General features: G+C 43.9%; 2 protein-coding genes and 1 long non-coding RNA gene across 7 annotated transcripts in view; all 3 read left to right on the forward strand.

The window, feature by feature from the left end:
* Positions 1-3370, forward strand: part of LOC149985230 (uncharacterized) — a 40774-nt gene extending 37404 nt beyond the window's left edge. The window contains exons 2-3 of the long non-coding RNA XR_016488332.1: positions 1250-1326; positions 1646-3370. This is a non-coding gene — a long non-coding RNA (uncharacterized LOC149985230). The remainder of the gene's footprint in view (positions 1-1249; positions 1327-1645) is intronic.
* A 5363-nt stretch (positions 3371-8733) lies between these two features.
* gtf3c6 (general transcription factor IIIC subunit 6) lies at positions 8734-14360 on the forward strand. 3 transcript variants are annotated; one of them, XM_090207845.1, is made up of 6 exons: positions 8734-8830; positions 12807-12887; positions 12999-13062; positions 13439-13483; positions 13578-13688; positions 14106-14360. In XM_090207845.1, exons 3-6 carry the CDS (start codon positions 13020-13022, stop codon positions 14246-14248), a joined length of 342 nt encoding a protein of 113 aa, XP_090063971.1. In that variant the 5' UTR covers positions 8734-8830; positions 12807-12887; positions 12999-13019; the 3' UTR covers positions 14249-14360. The 3 variants fall into 3 exon arrangements, with proteins under 3 accessions (XP_090063971.1, XP_021427689.1, XP_090063979.1); XM_021572014.3 differs by lacking the exon at positions 8734-8830 and adding an exon at positions 9443-9576; XM_090207853.1 differs by lacking the exon at positions 8734-8830 and adding an exon at positions 9609-9824.
* A 517-nt stretch (positions 14361-14877) lies between these two features.
* LOC110496239 (calumenin-B) lies at positions 14878-21434 on the forward strand. Of its 3 annotated transcripts, XM_021572025.3 has the most exons (8): positions 14878-15300; positions 15895-16073; positions 16570-16796; positions 16909-17102; positions 17216-17382; positions 17492-17552; positions 17661-17860; positions 17946-21434. In XM_021572025.3, exons 3-8 carry the CDS (start codon positions 16573-16575, stop codon positions 18048-18050), a joined length of 951 nt encoding a protein of 316 aa, XP_021427700.1. In that variant the 5' UTR covers positions 14878-15300; positions 15895-16073; positions 16570-16572; the 3' UTR covers positions 18051-21434. The 3 variants fall into 3 exon arrangements, with proteins under 3 accessions (XP_021427700.1, XP_090063938.1, XP_090063949.1); XM_090207812.1 differs by lacking the exon at positions 14878-15300 and having other exon boundaries at positions 15916-16073; positions 16541-16796; XM_090207823.1 differs by lacking the exon at positions 14878-15300 and having other exon boundaries at positions 15938-16073; positions 16741-16796.
* Positions 21435-21643: the final 209 nt, after the last annotated feature.

Here is a 21643-nt window from a genome sequence, read left to right on the forward strand (position 1 = left end):
TCTACTGTTACATTATTAAAACATAAATTCATCAAATTTAGATCATATTTATAATAATATATTATACAGAGGAATTCAAAATCAAAATAAAACAGAATGTACCATTGTGTTTTTCTACCATTTTATGTCAGGCGCAGCGCGTGGAGAGATATCTCAGGGGAATATGCGTGTGTCTTTAATCCTTTGACTGAGTCAAAATCAGCCATTATATATTCACACAGAGACAATCTAGTGGACGGTCAGAAGCTAAACACACGTGTGCAGTCTCGATCAATAAAACAACCATCAGTGCAACCAACCCAACATTATACACACACTCCTGGCCTGGTGCCAGTCCCCCCTCCCTTTGCCCCCAGGCAAGATTTACCCTGTTCCTGCTAATGGGCCAGTAACCACTGGTACACTCCCTGCCCGTCCTGCCCCCTGGGCATAACAAGACCCCCAGCACCCCCAGTCTCTTCCCATGAACCCAAACCTCCAACCCCCACCTTCCCCAGACCCTATATAACATGTCTTTGGGTACAGCAGGGGGGAGGAGGGGGGGAATAAATTGGGAAGGGAGACTCATCCAACACTCTTTTCTCCAACCCATGGTATCCAATGGTATCCTACCTAAATGAGCCATTGCTATGGTAACATCCTGTCTGGTTGACCTGGCAACCCCACTCAGGTCCAGCAAAAATGGTGCACAGTGAGAGAGAGACAGACAGACAGGCAGAGAGAGAGAGAACGTGAGAAGGAAAGAAAGAGAGAAATTGAAAAAGAGCAATGTAGTGAGAGGGCAAGTAAAAAGGTAGTTGGTAGTAAGATTTGCAGATTGAGGAGCGTGGGTAACATACCTCACCATTCACTAAACAACAGTGCTCTCTGGTGGAGAGAAACTGTTACAGGGAGCTGCACAGACAAAACATCTGATGGTCATGTGTAGGCTAAAGTATCTAAATGTATCAGCAAAGATATTTCCTTCCTCATCTGATGTTCAACTGCTGGATCACAGTAGAGGCTCTGTTTGTTTTTACTCCACACTGGGTCACTTGTTAATCCACCTTTAATCCATTTTGTTCCAGGTTTTAAAACAGGTTGTTCCACAAGATCGCACATGCATCTATCATAAATGTCTTCCTGTTTGAGAGGGGAAAGGCAGAGCATCAACCTACCAGGCAACTGTAGTTAATCTAGCTATCACGTTCCCATATAATGTTCCTGCCCTGGCTTACCCACCTTTCCTTCCTCCCTTCTCTCCTTTGAGAAACCAACACAAAGAAGCTACAGCCCACAGAAACATTCTCATACTGAAGAACCCATCTCAGTGAGAGAAAAAACATGGTAAGCATTATAGCCTGTTTCTTGCTACAAGAAAACAGAAAGTTATTGAAGGAGAAGAATAGAGCAGTTGGGGGAAAGGCGAGACTAAAGGAATAGTCTACTTGAACTGTTTGTCCTGCTTGACAACTGTAACCAGATACATTTATTAAACAAGGCAATATTTACAGAAAGGACCACGTCATTCATTTCAATGCCACTAATCTTGGTCACTGCATCAACGTGGAAAACTCATTGGATTTGAAAAAAAGTAATCAACATATGGGCATTTCATATTTTTTCACCTAACTCTCTCTCTCTGTGTGGGTGTGCCTGTTCACAGGGCTGATCTAGGTCAGAGGACAGTATTTGTCTGCTCCTGAGAAGGGAGTAACAACGGGAGACGAGGGGAATACTTTCTCAATAAAGATTGTCTCTCTTGAGAAAGAGGAGAGACCAGTGTCTCGAGTACCCGGCTGTGTGTCAATGAAGAGTGACATGTCAATGGATCCTTATAACTTCAGTAAAGAAGAACCCTTGTCCAGTGAATAGGGGTAACAATACAGACATCTGAGTACTCCTCGAGAGAACAATTTACTATTTCTTCCTCGGTCAGGCTAAAGATGATCTCCTTGGTTTTTGGCATGGTCCATCAGGAGCAATCAGTGTCTCATGTAGCCAGTTGTTTGTCTATGAAGAGTGAACGGTCTATGGGACCACCAATCAACTTTCCCAGTGAACAGGGGTAATAACACTTGTTGTTTTAACAACACACATAAATATGAACTACTCCTCACTATTTCTTCCTTAGCCAGACTAAAGATCATTTCAGGAGAAACTAGTGTCTCCTGTAACCAGCTCATTTTTTTTGGTCTTCCGTCTTATTTTGGTGCGGTCTGGACCGGCCTTTATTTCAACGTCCACGGACATGGACCAATTCTGAACCAATCATAGACATTCATAGACATCCGGTCCAGACAGGCCAAATATAGATGTTCAAACATAGCCCAAACATAGACATCTGTACCGGACCGGACCAAATCTGAACCAATTACATCTGACATTTTAGTCATTTAGCAGACGGTCTTATCCAGAGCGACTTACCTTTTGGTTACTGGCCCAACCTCCTAACTACTAGGCTACCACCCAGCCAACAATCATAGACATTTATGTTTCACAAATTTGGACAGCACAGTGCATAGAGTACAGTAGAGCATAGCAAAGTACAGTACATTACAGTACACAGTACACTAAAGAAAAGTAGATTATAATACAGTAGAGCACACTAGAGTACAGTAAAGTAAAGACAAGTAAAGTAGAGTGTACTGTATTCTACCTTAGTTTACTCTAATGTACTCAACTCTACTGAACTAAACTGTACTGTACTCTCCTAAATTAAACTATATTTTACTGTAGTGTATTTAAATTAAAAACACCTTTTTATTGAACCTTTATTTAACTAGGCAAGTTAGTTAAGAACAAATTCTTATTTACAATGACGGCCTACCCCGGCTAAACACGGACGACGCTGGGCCAATTGTGTGCCGCCCTATGGGATTCCCAGTCACCGACGGGTTGTGATACAGCCTGGAATAGAACCAGGGCATGTAGTGACGCCTCTTGCAGTGAGATGCAGTGCCTTAGACCGCTGCTCCACTCGGGCGCCGAAGTGCAGTGTACTCTACTAAATTAAACTCTACTGTACTCTACTGAATTAAACTATACTGTACTGTACTCTACTGTACTTTACTGTACTCTACTGAATAAAACTCTGTTCTGTCCCATACCATACTGTACTCTGTTCTACTGTGCTCTACTGTACAGAACTCTGCCGTACTGTACTGTGATGTTCAAACTTGTGAAATTTTGCTTAGACGTCAGTGTTGGGGATTAGTGAACTACATGTAATTCAAATAGTCATGTAATTACAATTTGCCATAGCTTGGTGGTGGTGGAACTACACTGAACAAAAATATAAATGCAACATGTAAAGTGCTGGTCCCATGTTTCATGAGCTGAAATGAAATATACAAATTAAAAACCAAACGCACATTGTCTCAAAAATGTTGTATACAAATTTGTTTACATCCCTGTTAGTGAGCATTTTATCCGTTGGCAAGATAATCAATCAAATTTCAGTCAAATGTATTTATAAAGCCCTTCTTACAGCTGATGTCATAAAGTGCTGTACAGAAACCGAGCCTAAAACCCCAAACAGCAAGCAATGTAGGTGTAGAAGCACGGTGGCTGGGAGAAACTCCTTAGAAAGGCCAGAACCTAGGAAGAAACCTAGAGAGGAACCAGGCAATGAGGGGTGGCCAGTCCTCTTCTGGCTGTGCCGGGTGGGGATTATAACAGAACGTGGTCAAGATGTTCAAATGTTCATAGATGACCAGCAGGGTCAAATAATAATAATCGCAGTTGTTGTAGAGGGTGCAACAGGTCAGCACCTCAGGAGTAAATGTCAGTTGGCTTTTCATAGCCGATCATTCAGAGTATCTCTACTGCTCCTGTTGTCTCTAGAGAGTTGAAAACAGCAGGTCTGGGACAAGTAGCACGTCCGGTGAACAGGTCAGGGTTCCATAGCCGCAGGCAGAACAGCTGAAACTGGAGCAGCAGCACGGCCAGGTGGACTGGGGACAGCAAGGTGTCATCAGACCACAGGTAGTCCAGAGGAATGGTCCTAGGGCTCAGGTCCAGAGCGAGAGCGAGAGAGAGAGAGAGAGAACCTACTTAAATTCACACAGGACACCGGATAAGACAGGAGAAAAACTCCAGATATAACAGACTGACCCTAGGCTGAGACAAGAGGGGTCGGGAGACACTGTGGCCCCGTCCGTCGATACCACCAGACAGGGCCATACAGGCAGAATATAACCCCATCCACTTTGCCAAAGCACAGCCCCCACACCACTAGAGGGATATCTTCAACCACCAACTTACCATTCTGAGACATAGCCACAAAGATCTCCGCCACGGCACAACCCAAGGGGGGTCACCAACCTGGACAGGAAGATCATGTCAGTGACTCAACCCACTCAAGTGACACACCCCTCCTAGGGATGGCATGGAAGAGCACCAGTAAGCCAGTGACTCAGCCCCTGTAATAGGGTTAGAGGCAGAGAATCCCAGTGGAGAGAGGGGAACTGGCCAGGTAGAGACTGCAAGGGCAGTTTGTTGATCCAGTGCCTTTCCGTTCACCTTCACACTCCTGGGCCAGACTACACTCAATCATTGGACCTACTGAAGAGATGAGACTTCAATAAAGACTTAAAGGTCGAGACCGAGTCTGCATCTTTCACATGGATAGGCAGACCATTCCATAAAAATGGAGCTCCATAGAAGAAAGTCCTGCCTCCAGCTGTTTGCTTAGAAATTCTAGGGACAGTAAGGAGGCCATCTTGTGACCGTAGCGTACGTGTAGGTATGTACGGCAGGACCAAATCAGAAAGATTGGTAGGAGCAAGCCCATGTAATGCTTTGTAGATTAGCAGTAAAACCTTGAAATCAGCCCTTGCCTTAACAGGAAGCCAGTGTGGAGAGGCTAGCACTGGAGTAATATGATAAAATTTTGGGGATCTAGCCAAGATTCTAGCAGTCGTGTTTAGCACTAACTGAAGTTTATTTAGTGCTTTATCTGGGTAGCCGGAAAGTAGAGCATTGCAGTAGTCGAACCTAGACGTGACAAAAGCATGGATTCATTTTTCTGCATCATTTTTGGACATAAAGTTTCTGATTTTTGCAATGTTACGTAGATGGAAAAAATCTGTCCTTGAAACAGTCTTGATATGTTTGTCAAAAGAGAGATCAGGGTCCAGAGTAATGCCAAAGTCCTTCATAGTTTTGAGAAGACTGTACAACCATCAAGATTAATTGTCAGATTCAACAGAAGATATCTTTGTTTCTTGGGACCTAGAACAAGCACCTCTGTTTTGTCCGAGTTTAAAAGTAGAACATTTGCCACCATCCACTTCCTTATGTCTGAAACACAGGCTTCCAGGGAGGGAATTTTGGGGCTTCACCACGTTTCATCGAAATGTACAGCTGTGTGTCATCCGCATAGCAGTGAAAGTTAACATTATGTTTCCGAATGACATCACCAAGAGGTAAAATATATAGTGAAAACAATAGTGGTCCTAAAACGGAGCCTTGATGAACACTGAAATATACAGTTTATTTGTCAACAGGACAAACCATCCACAGAGACAAACTGATATCTTTCCGACAGATAAAATCTAAACCAGGCCAGAACATGTAGACCAATTTCTCCAAAAGAATGTGGTGATCGATGGTATCACATTACCACCTTCACACGTGCAGTCTCAGTGCTATGATGGGGTCTAAAACCAGACTGAAGCGTTTCGTATACATTGTTTGTCTTTAGGAAGTCAATGAGTTGCTGTGCAACAGCTTTTTCTAAAAATAATTGAGAGGAATGGGAGATTCGATATAGGCCGATAATTTTCTGGGTCAAGGTTTGGCTGTTTCAAGAGAGGCTTTATTACTGCCACTTTTAATGAGTTTGGTACTTATCCGGTGGATTGAGAGCTGTTTATTATGTTCAACATAGGAGGGCCAAGCACAGGAAGCAGCTCTATCAGTAGTTTAGTTGAAATAGGGTCCAGTATGCAGCTTGAAGTTTTAGAGGCAATGATTATTTTCATCAATGTGTCAAGAGATAAAGTACTAAAAACCTTGAGTGTCTCCCTTGATCCTAGGTGTCACGAACTTCAAAATGAGCGGACGCAGGAGCAGCGTGAATGAAGTTCCACATCTTTATTTTGGTGAAACTTTACAGAAAAAACAATAAACCAATAACGAAATGTGTAGAAGTGGTGCACAAACACAAAACAATATCCCACAAAGCAGGTGGGAGATAGGGCTTCCTAAATATGAACCCCAATTTGAGGCAACGATTACCAGCTGCCTCTAATTGGGAACCATACAAAACCACCAACATAGAAATACACATTCTAGAACAACCCCTAGTCACACCCTGACCTAAACCACTATAGAGAATCCAAGGGCTCTCTATGCCCCTGCCCCGACCACGGATCCGGCCATGGAGCTGTGTTGGACGCCGCGCCCGGACTGGGCACTGGCACCGAGGAAGGCTCCGGCCATGGAGCTGGGCTGGACGCCGTGCCTGGACTGGACACCGGCGCAGCGGAAGGCTCCGGCCATGGAGCTGGGTTGAACGACGTGTCTGGACTGGGCATCGGCGCAGAGGAAGGCTCCTGCCAGGGAGCAGGACTGGACGCCTTGCCTGGACTGGGCACCGGCGCAGAGGAAGGCTCCTGCCAGGGAGCAGGACTGGACGCCTTGCCTGGACTGGGAACCGGCGCAGAGGAAGGCTCCTGCCAGGGAGCGGGACTGGACACCGTGCCTGGACTGGCCACCGGCACAGAGGAAGGCTCCTGCCAGGGAGCAGGACTGGACGCCTTGCCTGGACTGGGAACCGGCGCAGAGGAAGGCTCCTGCCAGGGAGCGGGACTGGACACCGTGCCTGGACTGGCCACCGGCACAGAGGAAGGCTCCTGCCCTGGAGCAGGACTGGACACCTTGCCTGGAAGCTCCGGACCGTTGAACGTCGCTGGAGGTTCCAAACCGTGGACCGTAGCTGGAAGTTCCGGACCGTGGACCGTCGCTGCAGGTTCCGGACCGTGGACCTTTGCAGGAGGTTCCGGACTGAGAACCGTCGCCGGAAGCTCCGGACCGGGAACCATCGCCGGAAGCTCTGGACTGTGAATGCGCACTGGAGGCCTAGTGCGTGGAGCCGGTACAGGTAGCACCGGACTGTGACACGCACTTCAGGGTGAGTGCGGGGAGGAGGCACAGGACATACCGGACTGGGGAGGCGCACTGGAGGCCAGATGTGTGAAGCCGGCGCAGGTTTCACCAGACAGCTAACCGGATCCTCTGGTCGAATGTTGAGCAGAACACACTTGCACAACATCTCTCTCCTCTCACTCTCTCCTAACTTCTCCATCGTCTCCCGAACGGTTTCTTGCTCTTTAGGGCGAATGCAGGGAACCGGCACATGACGTACCGGGCTGGGGAGGTGCACTGGAGATCTTATGTGTGCCAAATATGTCTCAAGTTTTGAGGGAGAGTGCAATTGGCGTGCTGACCGCAGGAATGTCCACCAGAGCTGTTGCCAGAGAATTTTATGTTAATTCCTCTACCATCAGCCGCCTCCAATGGTGTTTTAAAGAATTTGGCAGTACGTCCAACCGGCCTCATAACCGCAGACCACGTGTAACCACGCCAGCCCAGGACCTCCATATCCAGCTTCTTCACCTGCGGGATCGTCTGAAACCAGCCACCCGGAGAGCTGAAGAAACTGTGGGTCTACACAACTGAAGAATTTCTGCACAAACTGTCAGAGACCGTCTCAGGGAAGCTCATATGTGTGCTCTTTGTCCTCACCAGGGTCTTACCTGACTGCAGTTCGGCATCATAACGACTTCAGTGGGCAAATGCTCACTTTCGATGGCCACTGGCAAGATGGAGAAGTGTGCTCTTAACGGATTAATCCCAGTTTCAACTTTATAGCAGGCAGATGGCGGGGGGGGGGGTTATGGTATGGGCAGGCGCAAGCTACAGACAACAAACACAATTGCATTTTATCGATGGCATAAAGTATGCATAGAGATACTGTGAGGAAATCCTGAGGCCCATCATTGTGCCATTCATCCGCCGTCGTCACCTCATATTTCAGTATGATAATGCACAGCCCCATATCGCAAGGATCTGTACACAATTCCTAGAAGTTGAAAATGTCCCAGTTCTTCCATTGCCTGCATACTCACCAGACATGTCACCCATTGTTTGGGATGCTCTGGATCGTCGTGTATGATAGTGTGTTCCAGTTCCTGCCAATATCCAGCAACTTCCCACAGCCATTGAAGAGGAATGGGACAACATTCCACGGGCCTCAATCAACAGCCTGATCAACTCTATGTGAAAGAGATGTGTCTTGTTGTGTGAGGCAAATGGTGGTCATACCAGATACTGACTGGTTTTCTGATCCACGCACCACACCCCTACCTTTTCTTTTTTTTAAGTATCTGTGACTAACGGATGCATATCTGTTTTCCCAGTCAAGTGAAATCCATAGATTAGGGCCTAATTTATTTATTTACATTCACTGAATTTCTTATATGACCTGTAACTCAGTAAATCTGAGGTCCAACCTGCTCTTAAAGACCCACATGGTGTGCATGCCTTTGTTCAAGAGCAGTTCTACCACAGGAGGCTGCTGAAGGGAGGACAGCTCATAATAATAGTTGGAATAGAGTCAATGGAATGGAATGAAACACATGTTTGATACCATTCCCATTATTCTGTTCCAGTCATTACTAAGAGCCTGTCCTCCCCAATTAAGGTACCACCGGCCACCTGTGAGTGTTTCTACTAATAAGCTGATTAGTAGAATCAGGTGTGGTAGAATGGGACTTGAACATGAAGCCAACCCTGATACAAAATACTAACAAATCACAAACTGCTGGGAAACATCCATAAAAAGGTAAGTCATTAGACAAGTACAAAAGCACAAACAATTTGAAATGAACACAATTCAATTTATAGAATTACTAGTCTTACATTGAAAACTGGAATACATATATGGAATTTAAACTTTTGCTAATTTAAATGTAATGTACAGAATATTGTATATGAAATGTGGCTGCAAAATTAGCAGTGCCACTGCTGGGGGTGTAAACTCTGGAAAGCTGAAGTGCTCCCTTTTGCAGCGACACAACGTACAGAAAATAGTGTACGGTGCAATATGGAAAAACTATTCGATTTAAGCTGATTGGCCACTATAATGGCCGCCAAATGAGCAGCGAGGCTCCACTTGATGTACACTCTGTGCATTTGGAAATATAAAAGTGCTCCTGCGGAAAATGGACCCACCTTTTACTACGACATAAGTACAGATAATGTTGAACCTGTGCAATAAATGATAGGAGTACAGACACAAAAAACATTGGCTTTTTTTAAGATTAAAAAAGGCAACCTTAAAAAATATTTCGATTGTTCTTTGCATGATAACTAGTATAACATATCGATATTTTTGCACATTTTCCATAATTTTCGCCGTAATTATTAATTAAACTGGAAAATACTTATATTCTGAAGGAGTCCCAAACTCCGTGACCAGGAAGTACTTAGTTATTATTGCCTGTTTCACAGCGGTGTGGGTCTTTGTTTATTATTCCCGGCAGTTTCTTATCAAGCATCGTGAATATGGAAGACGAATGGGAGGAGGAGGTAAGACCAAAGAGTAGTTGTAACAGATAGTGACTTTGCTTATTCGTCTCTGATTCCCTATGAAACGCCACTGGCACAGAATGAGAGCAGTTTGTGAAGCGATTACATAGAATTGGCATTCCAGACGGAGATCTTTGGTTGGGTGATGTAACCATTTATTGCCGGATATAAAATAAAAATTAGCAATCCATTTGATTTACCGAACAAATGTGCAGAGAGCTGTATTACAAAGCTGATCTAGTGAGAAGGTAAGAACCATATGCTCTCTCCTTCAACCCGTGAGCTAACACTTCCTGTTCACGTGGGTACACAATAATCTATCCTACCTCATGAAGTGTTCACTACTTCCGACAAATGCTTAATGTTTTTTCTTGCACGCCGCCTCTGCCAGTGTGTTCCACATGACATTGTCAGGCTGAACAGGGATTCAGGAAGGGGAATGCAGCTTTTTGATAGATGGCGTCCCTCAAGGAGGCAAGAAAGAGATTTCTATACAGAAATGTAGAGTTTTCACTAGGAGTCGTTTTAATAGGATTTCAGGAAGAGGAATGGAGGGAAAATGAGGATGAGAGGCTGAGGTTGAATCTGAAGATGGCAGAAAAGAAAGAGATGGTGTGTCGAAGATTGTTGTCAAGTACAAACAGAGTGAGCCGTACGCCATACTGAGTTCTGGCGGTGAAATTAATAAGGGCCAATTAAGTGACGTGGAAGGTGTGGTGAAGAGCTCTGAGTCCGACCCTTGCGTTGATGGACATGAAGAAGAATCTGGTCCATTAGGAGTACATTTCTGGGAGAGAGTGGATCCTTGCTCTTTGCCAGATCTAGTAGTGGTTTCAGAGTGGGTGGGAAACAAGTTAGGTGTAGTTGAATCAGTGAAGGTAACCCGTAGTGGACTGATAGTTTTTTGTGTTACTTTTGTGTTAGTTCCTTTGCTATGGAACTCGAAATTGGGCGCAGGTGAGTCCTGTTTCCGTTGATCATCCTTGAGATGTTTATACAACTTGTTTGGAGTCCACCTGCGGTAAATGTAATTGTTGGACTTGATTTGGAAAGGAACACATCTGTCTATATAAGGTCCCAGAGTTGACAGTGCATGTCAGAGCAAAAACCAAGCCACGAGGTCAAAGGAATTGTCCATAGGGTTCCGAGACGACAGGATTGTGTCAATGCACAGATCTGGGGAGGGGTACCAAATAATTTCTGCAGCATTGAATGTCCCTAAGAACACAGTGGCCTCCATCATTCTTAAATGGAGGAAGTTTGGAACCACCAAGACTCTTCATAGAGCTGGCTAAACTGAGCAATTGGGGAGAAGGGCCTTGGTCATGGAGGTGACCAAAAACCCGAAGATCACTCTGACAGAGCTCTAGAGTTCCTCTGTGGAGATGGGAGAACCTTCCAGAAGGACAACCATCTCTGCAGCACTCCACCAATCAGGCCTTTATGGTAGAGTGGCCAGACGGAAGCCACTCCTCAGTAAAAGGCACATCACAGCCCGCTTGGAGATAGCTGAATGACACCTAAAGACTCTCAGACCATGAGAAACAAGATTCTCTGATCTGATGAAACCAAGATTACCATTTGGCCTGAATGCCGAGCATCAAGTCTGGAGGAAACCTGGCAACCCCCCCCTCCCCAAAGTACAGAGAGATCCTTCATGAAAACCCGCTCAGGACCTCAGACTGGCGCAAAGGTCCACTTTCCAACAGGACAACGACCCTAAGCATACAGCCAAGACAACGCAGGAGTGGCTTTGGGACAAGTCTCTGAATGTCTTTGAGTGGCTCAGCCAGAGCCCGGACTTGAACTCGATCGAACATCTCTGGAGAGACCTGAAAATAGCTGTGCAGCAATGCTCCCTATCCAACCTGACAGAGCTTGAGAGGATCTGCAGAGAAGAATGGGAGAAACTCCTCAAATAAAAGTGTGCCACGCTTGTTGCGTCATACCCAAGAAGACTCAAGGATGTAATTGCTGCCAAAAATGTAATTGCTGCCAAAAGTGTACTGAGTAAGGGTCAAAATACTTATGTAAATTTGATATTTCTGTTCTATTTCTGTTTTGCTTTGTAATTATGGGGTATTGTGTGTAGATTGAGGTATTTTATTTAATCAATTTTATAATAAGGCTGTAACCTATCAAAATGTGGAGAAAGTCAAGGGGTCTGAATACTTTCCGAAGGCACTGTGTGTGAGCTATATTACACAGAGTTGAAGTCAGAAATGTACATACACTTAGATTGGAGTCATTAAAACTTGTTTATTGTTATCAAACTATAGTTTTGGCAAGTCGGTTAGGAAATCTACTTTGTGCATGACACAATTTTTCCAACAATTGTTTACAGACAGACAGATTATTTCACTTAACTCACTGTATCACAATTCCAGTGGGTCAGAAGTTTACATACACTAAGTTGACTGTGCCTATAAGCAGCTTGGAAAATTCCAGAAAATAATGACATGACTTCAGAAGCTTCTGATAGGCTAATTGACATAATTTGAGTCAATTGGAGGTGTACCTGTGGATGTATTTCAAGGCCTACCTTCAAACTCAGCGCCTCTTTGCTTCACATCCATGGAAAAATAAAAATAAATCAGCCAAGACCTCAGAAAAGATATTGTAGACCACAAGTCTGGTTCATCCTTGGGAGTAATTTCCAAACGCCTGAAGGTACCAGGCCACTCGGCCTGAAAGGCCGCTCAAAACCGCCATAATAGAACTGTTCGGCCATAATGACCATCGTTATGTTTGGAGGAAAAAGGGGGAGGCTTGCAAGCCGAAGAACACCATCCCAACCATGAAGCACGGGGGTGGCAGCATCAGGAGGGGGGGGGGGTGCTTTGCTGCAGGAGGGACTGGTGCACTTCACCGCCTTTAAACTCCCCCGAAAGGTTGAAGACTTCCCACAAATCTAAAAGCCTTGGATTGGTCGGGCTGGAGGGAGTTTTCACCATATTTCTTATACCAGCCAGTCATTTCCTTTCATATCAGTGAAGGGAAATTAACAAGTGCACACTTTGGGAGAAATAAGAGAGTATTGGGATGCATCCGTAGTGTAGAAATGGCTTCTACAGTATTCTAGAGACCTCTGGTAAGTCTTAGCCAACACATTTTATGGTGGACAATGACATCTAGTGTTTGTTGTGCTCAGATACACCCTCTATCATGGAAAAATGACTGAAGACAATTTCTTAAATGTTCTGCCCCTCTTTCTCCCTCTCTCTTTTTAGGAGCAGTTGGTTGTGGTTGAGCTCTCTGGTATAATTAACTCAGATTTTTTGACCAAGTGTCAGGGAACCTGCAAGATACTGGTGAGTGATCTGGCTTCCCTTTCTCACGCGCTACAGTAGGTAGCAAAGCAAATGTTCAATGAAACCTCTACGTTCCTCCTCCTGTTGATTTTCTTATTTGTTTTATTGAAGGACATTGACAGTGAGCAGCCAATGATGCAGGTGGGAAGATACGTGTTTGCGGGAGAGTATGACGGTAAGTGTATTCATTATTGGTGGATTCTATTTGCTTATGCCTGACAACATATTTGCTGAATGTATAATGAACCCCTTGCCCCTCCTCCCTATGTACACTTTAGATCTGAAGGGACTGGGCTAAAAAAAAAAAAACTCAACATGTCACTTGTTGCATCTTGCCTACTGATAGACTAGGTGTCTAGAGAAGATGGGCTAGGGGTCTGTTTTGAATACAACATTTGTGTTATCCATTTTCCAGTAAAGTACATGTAGTTCTACATATTTAGGAGTAGTGTTGTTATTAGTGCCCTGTTGTGATACTGAGTTACAGACTGAGTGTCTGTTTAACTCTCCCCTCTCTGGCTCTCTCTTCTCTCCCCCATATCTCCTGACAGATGCCTTGGGCACCTGTGTGCTCTTCGAGGAGGGACAGTCGAGTGGTGAGTATTGACGAGTGGTGAGTTTCATAGAGATGAACTGATCTTCACTCTAAGTTCTCTCTCCTCTCTTCTCTCTCGTGTGTGTTTGTTTTAGGGGCAGACCCTGAAGCCAGTCCAGAGCTGAGCTATAAGTGCCACACTGTTAAGAGACTGATGATGCAGAGAACCTTTCTTGCTGAGAAAAAGGAAGGAGACAACAGCTCAGGTTACACACACACACACACACAGTGAGCCCTCACGCTCACATACCAACACACACACATACTGTTGTGCTATGCTCTCTATTTTGGATCAGTACTGGGGTCCTCTGGAGCTCTGTTGTTAGAGCATGGAGCTTGCAACAACTGTAAAGTTGGTTTGATTCCTGGGACCACCCATACGTAAAAATGTATGCGTGTATGACATTGTCGCTTTGGATAAAAGCTTCTGCCAAATGGCATAATTAATGTAATTAAATTTGCCGGGGTTGGACTTTTGCTCCTAGTGACTCCATTCAATGCAAATTTTACTGCACAATACCTTTTGTAGCCGAAGTCAAACTTTGAGATGCTTGAATTTAGCTCTGTTTTTTTTTTTATGCGACATGAAGATGCTTGAATGTGGCTGTTTGTTGCTGTTGCAGGAGACTTTCAGTTTCAGCCACTGAGTGACGGAATGTCCCCAGCCAGACTCGACTCACTCTCTCACTTCATCCAGAACCCAAAGAGGATCTCCAAGCCAGCAGGGGAAGGGGGAGCACACATGATGGGGCAGAAGACTGGGTAGAGGGGTCAGGCAGGACACTGTCAGCAACTCCATTAATTAGGTTTTACCTCTGATTTGTAATTATATTTTTGTACTGTGTATGTTGTTGAAATAAATATGACGCTTTCTAGACGTGTTGTGTTTGATTACCGTATTCTAGTACTTAATAGATGGGATATTTCCTGATTTAGCCTGGAATTGAGAACTGCTTGAATCTCTATTTTATCGCCATCACCTCATTCTTTCATTTCAGTTGGAATGTCAATGATTGATGATGAAATGGGCATGCAGCTTGAGGGGATGCACTCATGCATATCCTACTAATGAACTTGGTTGTGTGATGCAGTTAAAAAACATGTCACAACAAGAAATAAAAGTCCATGTTAGAAAGTTGTTTTGATAAGTGCTGCTCTTTTTTTTTGGAATGGGGAAAATATTTAAAAACATTACACGCTCAACTCAATCATTAAGTTTGCGGACGACACAACAGTGGTAGGCTTGATTACCAACAACGACGAGACGGCCTACAGGGAGGAGGTGAGGGCCCTCGGGAGTGTGGTGTCAGGAAAATAACCTCACACTCAACGTCAACAAAACTAAGGAGATGATTGTGGACTTCAGGAAACAGCAGAGGGAACACCCCCCTATCCACATCGATGGAACAGTAGTGGAGAGGGTAGCAAGTTTTAAGTTCCTCGGCATACACATCACAGACAAACTGAATTGGTCCACTCACACAGACATCATTGTGAAGAAGGTGCAGCAGCGCCTCTTCAACCTCAGGAGGCTGAAGAAATTCGGCTTGACACCAAAAGCACTCACAAACTTCTACAGATGCACAATCGAGAGCATCCTGGCGGGCTGTATCACCGCCTGGTACGGCAACTGCTCCGCCCTCAACCGTAAGGCTCTCCAGAGGGTAGTGAGGTCTGCACAACGCATCACCGGGAGCAAACTACCTGCCCTCCAGGACACCTATACCACCCGATGTCACAGGAAGGCCATAAATATCATCAAGGACATCAACCACCCGAGCCACTGCCTGTTCACCCCGCTATCATCCAGAAGGAGAGGTCAGTACAGGTGCATCAAAGCTGGGACCGAGAGACTGAAAAACTTCTATCTCAAGTATCTGTTAAACAGCCACCACTAACATTGAGTGGCTGCTGCCAACACACTGACACTGACTCAACTCCAGCCACTTTAATAATGGGAATTGATGGGAAATGATGTAAATATATCACTAGCCACTTTAAACAATGCTACCTTATATAATGTTACTTACCCTACATTATTCATCTCATATGCATACGTATATACTGTACTCTATATCATCGACTGTATCCTTATGTAATACATGTATCACTAGCCACTTTAACTATGCCACTTTGTTTACATACTCATCTCATATGAATATACTGTACTCGATACCATCTACTGTATCTTGCCTATGCTGCTCTGTACCATCACTCATTCATATATCCTTATGTACATATTCTTTATCCCCTTACACTGTGTACAAGACAGTAGTTTTGGAATTGTTAGTTAGATTACTTGTTATTACTGCATTGTCGGAACTAGAAGCACAAGCATTTCGCTACACTCGCATTAACATCTGCTAACCATGTGTATGTGACAAATAACATTTGATTTGATTTGATTCGTAGCGTGAGGACGTGGCGCTTATTAACCAATCAAAAGGCCGAAGCTGTCCAGAAGTGGAGTAATGGACGAGCGGTATGAAACAAGCTAATCTTAGTACAGGAAACGACTTTACTACGGCGATGGGTGTGTATCCGGAGTAGATGACGTTGACGGTCAAAATCGAAAGACTTCAGAAAGACCGGTGAGTAAAATATCACTTTTACGCATACCTAAATTCACAGTGCATCTGTTTTATCCTGCTAAATTGTTGTAACATTAAACGCTATACGCTGACATGAACAGTGCATTTATTTCAACAGATGTCGAGCTAGCAAGCATGCTTATTTGCTAACGTTAGCTTGCTTGCTAATTGGCTGCACAGCAGGGTAAGACTAACATAAAGCCAACTAGCTATCCATGTCATGTAAAAAAACGTAGCTAGTTCAGCCAGAAACGGTGGAGCCACAGATGAGTAAGGGAAACTGCGTTTGTTATATCTTTGGTGGAACTAGCTAACTAGCTACCTCATCACACACTGTCACTGATCACGTTGATATCCGGCTAGATTTCTAGCTTGCTAAGGCCGTTACTATTAGTACGGTTAAATTAAAGATGGTCATGACGAATTCCTGTCGTAAACTAAATACACTGACATAATATTGTTGTAAGCCTCTGTCTATCGTGTGTGTGTGTGTCAGAGTATGGCGCTGCGGCCGTTGGTCATGTGTTTTGCGCTGTGCGTGGTGCACGCCTCCAGTAAACCCACCATCGACAAGAAGGACCGTGTCATTCATGACGACCTGCTTAGCAACCGCAACCATGACGACGCAGATAACTTTGATTATGACCATGAAGCGTTTCTTGGACAGGATGAGGCCAAGACCTTCGATCAGCTCACACCTGAAGAGAGCAAAGAGAGATTGGGGTAACACACCCACACACAGAAACACAGATGCTGCATCTTGTTTAGAAGCGAGAGAAATAGATTTGTATTGAAAAGATGGATTTACACCCTTCATCTCTCTCTCTCCCTACAGTATGTTGGTAGAGCGTATAGATGAGGACAAGAATGGGTATGTGTCAGTAGAGGAGATGAAGAAGTGGATCAAACACAGTCAGAAGAGGTGGATCTATGATGATGTGGACCGCCAGTGGAAAGGTCATGACCTTAACGGAGATGGACTGGTGTCCTGGGAGGAGTACAAGAATGCCACATACGGATACATACTGGGTACGGACACACACTCTGAACGAGTATAAGAATGGAGCTTACGACCCCTGACAAGTGCCTTTTTACCAGAAGGTCTGACTTAAACTTTTTTAATTGGTATGTGTGCCCCTAAGATGATCCAGACCCAGAAGATGGCTTCAGCTACAGACAGATGATGTCACGTGACGAGAGGAGATTCAAAATGGCCGACTTGGACGCTGACCTGAAGGCCAATAAAGAGGAGTTTACAGCCTTCCTCCATCCTGAGGAGTACGACCATATGAAGGATATAGTTGTACTGGTGGGTCACACACCCACACACAGTATTTATTTTGTAATACAAACACGATTTCTTTATTGTCTAAGGTAGCCAGCCAGTAACATATTTGTGTCAATACCTTCTCCTGTAGGAGACCATGGAGGACATTGATAAAAACGGAGACGGCTTCATAGATCTGGAGGAGTACATAGGTGAGTTATAACCTGTAATAACACCTGAATCAGTACATGGGGGACACATAGTTATAACATATCAGCATCTCTCTTTTCCTCCTCTCTTCTCTCCTACCCCTCTTCTAGGTGACATGTATAACCAGGAGGGTGATCCTTCAGAGCCAGAGTGGGTGAAGACAGAACGAGAACAGTTTACTGAGTTCAGAGATAAAAACAAAGATGGCCGCATGGACAAGGAGGAGACCAGAGACTGGATCCTCCCTTCAGACTATGACCATGCAGAGGCAGAAGCCAAACACCTGGTCTACGAGTCAGATAACGACAAGGTGTGTGTGTGCGTGCGTGCGTGCGTGCACCGGAACAGAGCGCATCTAACCAAAGATTGTGTTTTCTCTCCACCTCTCTCTGTAGGACGGCCATCTGACCAAGGCAGAGATCGTAGAGAAGTATGACCTCTTCGTTGGCAGCCAGGCTACTGACTTTGGAGAAGCCTTGGCAAGACATGATGAATTCTAACTTTCCACTTCCCACACAGGGTTGGGCTCAATTCAGTCATGGAGTTGAAATCCCAATTAAAAACACTATATGGAGAATAGGGTGACGTTTGAGACGGAGCGTTTCACACTAGTGTACTAAGTAGTATACGAGTTTGGACATCAAGTTTGGACATCAAGACACACCTCCTGGTTTGGCTCCACCACCATCCTCTCGTCCAATCCAGACAATGGAAAGGATATACAGTATTTCCTTTGTCTTCGTTTGCAGATCAACTTTGTTTTTGTAAGAAGTGACAGAATACAGATGTTAGTGTTTGTTTTGGTAGCCTTGTTTGAACAATGTGTCAGGTGTGCAATGAAGGGCAGAACTGTGCATGTTGTGGTCATTTCAGGTTTAAATTCAGGAAGTGAGTCAAATTCAATAGAAAAAGTGAATTGATCCCAACCCTGGTGTATGTTCTGCACTGGACTATGAAGGGGAGATGTACAGTGCCCTCTACTAATATTGGCACCCTTGGTGAATATGAGCAAACGGGCTGTGAAAAAAAAATGTATTTGTTTATCCTCTTGGTCTTTCTTTCAAAATATTCACATAAATCTAACCTTTAATTAAAGTAAAATAATTTGAAAAAAATATATCATAAAACATATTTTTCTCTGTATGCCACAATTATTGGCTCCCCTTCATTCAATACTTTGTGCAACCTCTCTTTGTCACGATAACAGCTCTGAGACTCCTATAATATGTAATGAGGTTGGAGAACACATGCCAAGGGATCTGAGACCATTCCTCCAAACATAATCTCTCCAGATCCTTCAGATTCTGAGGTCCACTCCTCTTCAACTCATCCCACAGGTTCTCTATGGGGTTTAGGCCAGGGGACTGGGATGGCCATGGCAAAATCTTGATTCTGTGGTCAGTGAACCATTTTTGTGTTGATTTTGAGGAGTGCTTTGGATCATGTACTGCTGGAAGGTCCAACCATGGCCCAGTTTATATCTGCTGGTACTTGTCCATGATACCATTTTTCCTAACAAGTTGTCCAGGGCCTTTGGAAGAAAAACAGCCCCATAACACCAAAGCCCCATAACACCAGTTCCATTGAAAGCTCCAGTAAAGATTAGCAAAATGTAGGCACTTGAGTTTGACAGCAAAGGCTTTTTTTGGCAACTCTCCCAAACAACTTGTGGTTATGTAGGTGCGTCTGATTGTAGTTTTGGAGACTTTCGGACCCCAAGACCCAACTAACGTCTGCAATTCACCAGCTGTGATCCTTGAAGATTTTGTTGGCCACTCGAACCATCCTCACTGCGTGGGGTCAATATAGACACACGTCCTCTTCCAGGCTGATTGTTAACATCTCCTCTCCAGTTGCTTTAAACTTCTTAATTATTGACCTGATAGTGGAAATGGGCATTTTCACCTCATATTTATACCCCAGTGAAACGGGAATTCATGGCTTACCACTTATGTGTTCCTAATCATTCAGGTGAACATAATGTGAATATACTTCAGTTAGATTTTACCTATAAGAATATCTAGGAGGGCCAATAATTGTGGCACATGCTTTGTCAAAAAATCTCAATTTTACTTCAATTAAAAGTTACATTTTTGTGAGTATTTGGAATGAAAGACCAAGAGGATAAACAGTAAAGAATTTTTACCCGTTTTGCTGATATTTACTAAGGGTGCCAATATTGGTGAAGGGCACTATAACACGGTCCACTCTATAAGCTACTACCACAAACTGCTCTTTTGATTTCATTGGCTAGCAGTGTCTTCATCCCACCACTCCCCACATGTGGCCAATCCTCCCAGGGTTAGGGTTAGTGGTTGTAGCCCAGGGACCATCAACTAGATTCAACCGTGGGATGATTTTAATATATTTTTTATTGAGTGGATGGTCGAGGGGCCAGAACAAAATGAAGCAATAAGGCCCGATGGGGTGTAGTATATGGCCAATATACCACGGCCAAGGGCTGTTATTATGCACGACGCAGCGCAGAGTGCCTGGATACAGCCCTTAGCTGTGGTATATTGGCCATATACCACAAACCTGAGGTGCCTTATTACCATTATAAACTGGTTACCAACGTAATTAGAACTAAAGATAAATGTTTTGTCATAACTGTGGTATACGGTCTGATATTCTACAGCTGTCAGCTAATCAGCATTCAGGGCTTGAACCACTCAGTTTATAATTACAAATAATTTGTAGACTGCAAACATAATAATTTCAAACCTTGCTTACATTTGTATACGATCACGTGTCTATTATGCATGGGTATACTTGGGAACAGATTACTTAAATCAAGGTCAGTTGAACCTAATTTCCTAGTGTTTTTACAGTCTTATGTATGACAACGTAAAACACATGGTGTCATTGTTTTTTCTGGCTCAGAAAACTCATGGAGTGGGCCTCATCAAAGCCTCATGAAGACTGTTTGGACGCGTGCAATACAACACCACCATAGGGACTAGGGTGTGTGTCGGCCAATAGCGGTCCCCCGTGTCCCCTGTGTGCAGGTTTTAGTTCCTACATGTGTGTAGGAGCTTGGCTCAATTAGGGGTTAGATCAGTTATTTTTTTATTATTTACTTCAGTCTGGGCACCCCCTGGGTCGTACATTTCTGATCTAGTACCTGTACTAGCACAACATATTTATAGCCCTGTGTTAGTACAGGGCTGGAACAAAAATGCAAAACCCTGGTGTTTCACTCAAGGACCAGAGTTGGGAAACAGAGAGAAACTGTAGGACTCCTCTTTCCTCCTTTCTTTCTCTCTTTCTGTGTGTCCCTCCACTGATTGCCTCCTTTTGTTTTATTTTGGTATCTACTGAATCTTCTGTACTACACACACATACTACATATGTTTGGAGGCTTATTAAAGTAAGATTTCCCCTGTCCAGTCTTCTTCCTTAGTTATAGTTGTCAGACTGTATAATAATTGTATAACACCTGATACTTAGTGTATAACCCTCTATAACCACTGTTATTGATCTGGATCAACTTCCCTTAATCCCTCTGCCATCAGGGCTACATGATAATGACATGAACAGTCATAACTGTTGGTACAAAGTCAGTTTTGATAAACTGACACCAGAAGTAGGACTTTTTATGACATGTTATGTCGTGTTTTCAACAGTGTTATTTATGTAGGTCTTATGACAGGTTTCTAGTAAAGTGTTTCCATTGTCTTTATAAAATATGTTATAATAATGTATATGCTATAATGTATATGATGTAGCTGTTTTTTACATTATCAATCCAGCGCCATGCCTATCAGTAGTGATGACCCTGTACATACCTTGTCACCTGTTGCCTTGTTGACAGTGTGTGCTGTTGTCAATCAGGTGGAGAAGTGTTTTTCTGATTAAAAGGATGTTGTGGAGGTTTTATACAAGTATAACTAATCATTCTAATTCTAAGGGTGCTATGTTACCCTAATCAGAGTTTTAGACCAATCTGAATCAAATCTATTTTACCACATATGTGACAACCAAGACTAGAACCTTGAGGCCAACCTAGACATTTGATTGAATTGTTTGAATTCAGTTTATTTTAAAAAATGAACTGGGAAAAATAATACATTTGGGGAATCTTAGAACCTTA

This window comes from Oncorhynchus mykiss, chromosome 2 (assembly GCF_057628025.1).
Source record: "Oncorhynchus mykiss isolate SJ-2025 chromosome 2, ASM5762802v1, whole genome shotgun sequence".
Classification (NCBI taxonomy): domain Eukaryota; kingdom Metazoa; phylum Chordata; class Actinopteri; order Salmoniformes; family Salmonidae; genus Oncorhynchus; species Oncorhynchus mykiss.

What these genes read in the sequence shown, in the direction of transcription:
- gtf3c6 (XM_021572014.3), top strand. Translation starts at nt 9,553, where the DNA reads ATGGAAGACGAATGGGAGGAGGAG. An exon ending in AAGACGAATGGGAGGAGGAG is followed by an intron (nt 9,577 to 12,806) that starts GTAAGACCAAAG and finishes CTCTCTTTTTAG; the next exon opens with GAGCAGTTGGTTGTGGTTGA. An exon ending in AGGGAACCTGCAAGATACTG is followed by an intron (nt 12,888 to 12,998) that starts GTGAGTGATCTG and finishes GTTTTATTGAAG; the next exon opens with GACATTGACAGTGAGCAGCC.
- LOC110496239 (XM_021572025.3), top strand. Translation starts at nt 16,573, where the DNA reads ATGGCGCTGCGGCCGTTGGTCATGTGTTTTGCGCTGTGCGTGGTGCAC. An exon ending in TGAAGGATATAGTTGTACTG is followed by an intron (nt 17,383 to 17,491) that starts GTGGGTCACACA and finishes CTTCTCCTGTAG; the next exon opens with GAGACCATGGAGGACATTGA. An exon ending in ACGAGTCAGATAACGACAAG is followed by an intron (nt 17,861 to 17,945) that starts GTGTGTGTGTGC and finishes CTCTCTCTGTAG; the next exon opens with GACGGCCATCTGACCAAGGC.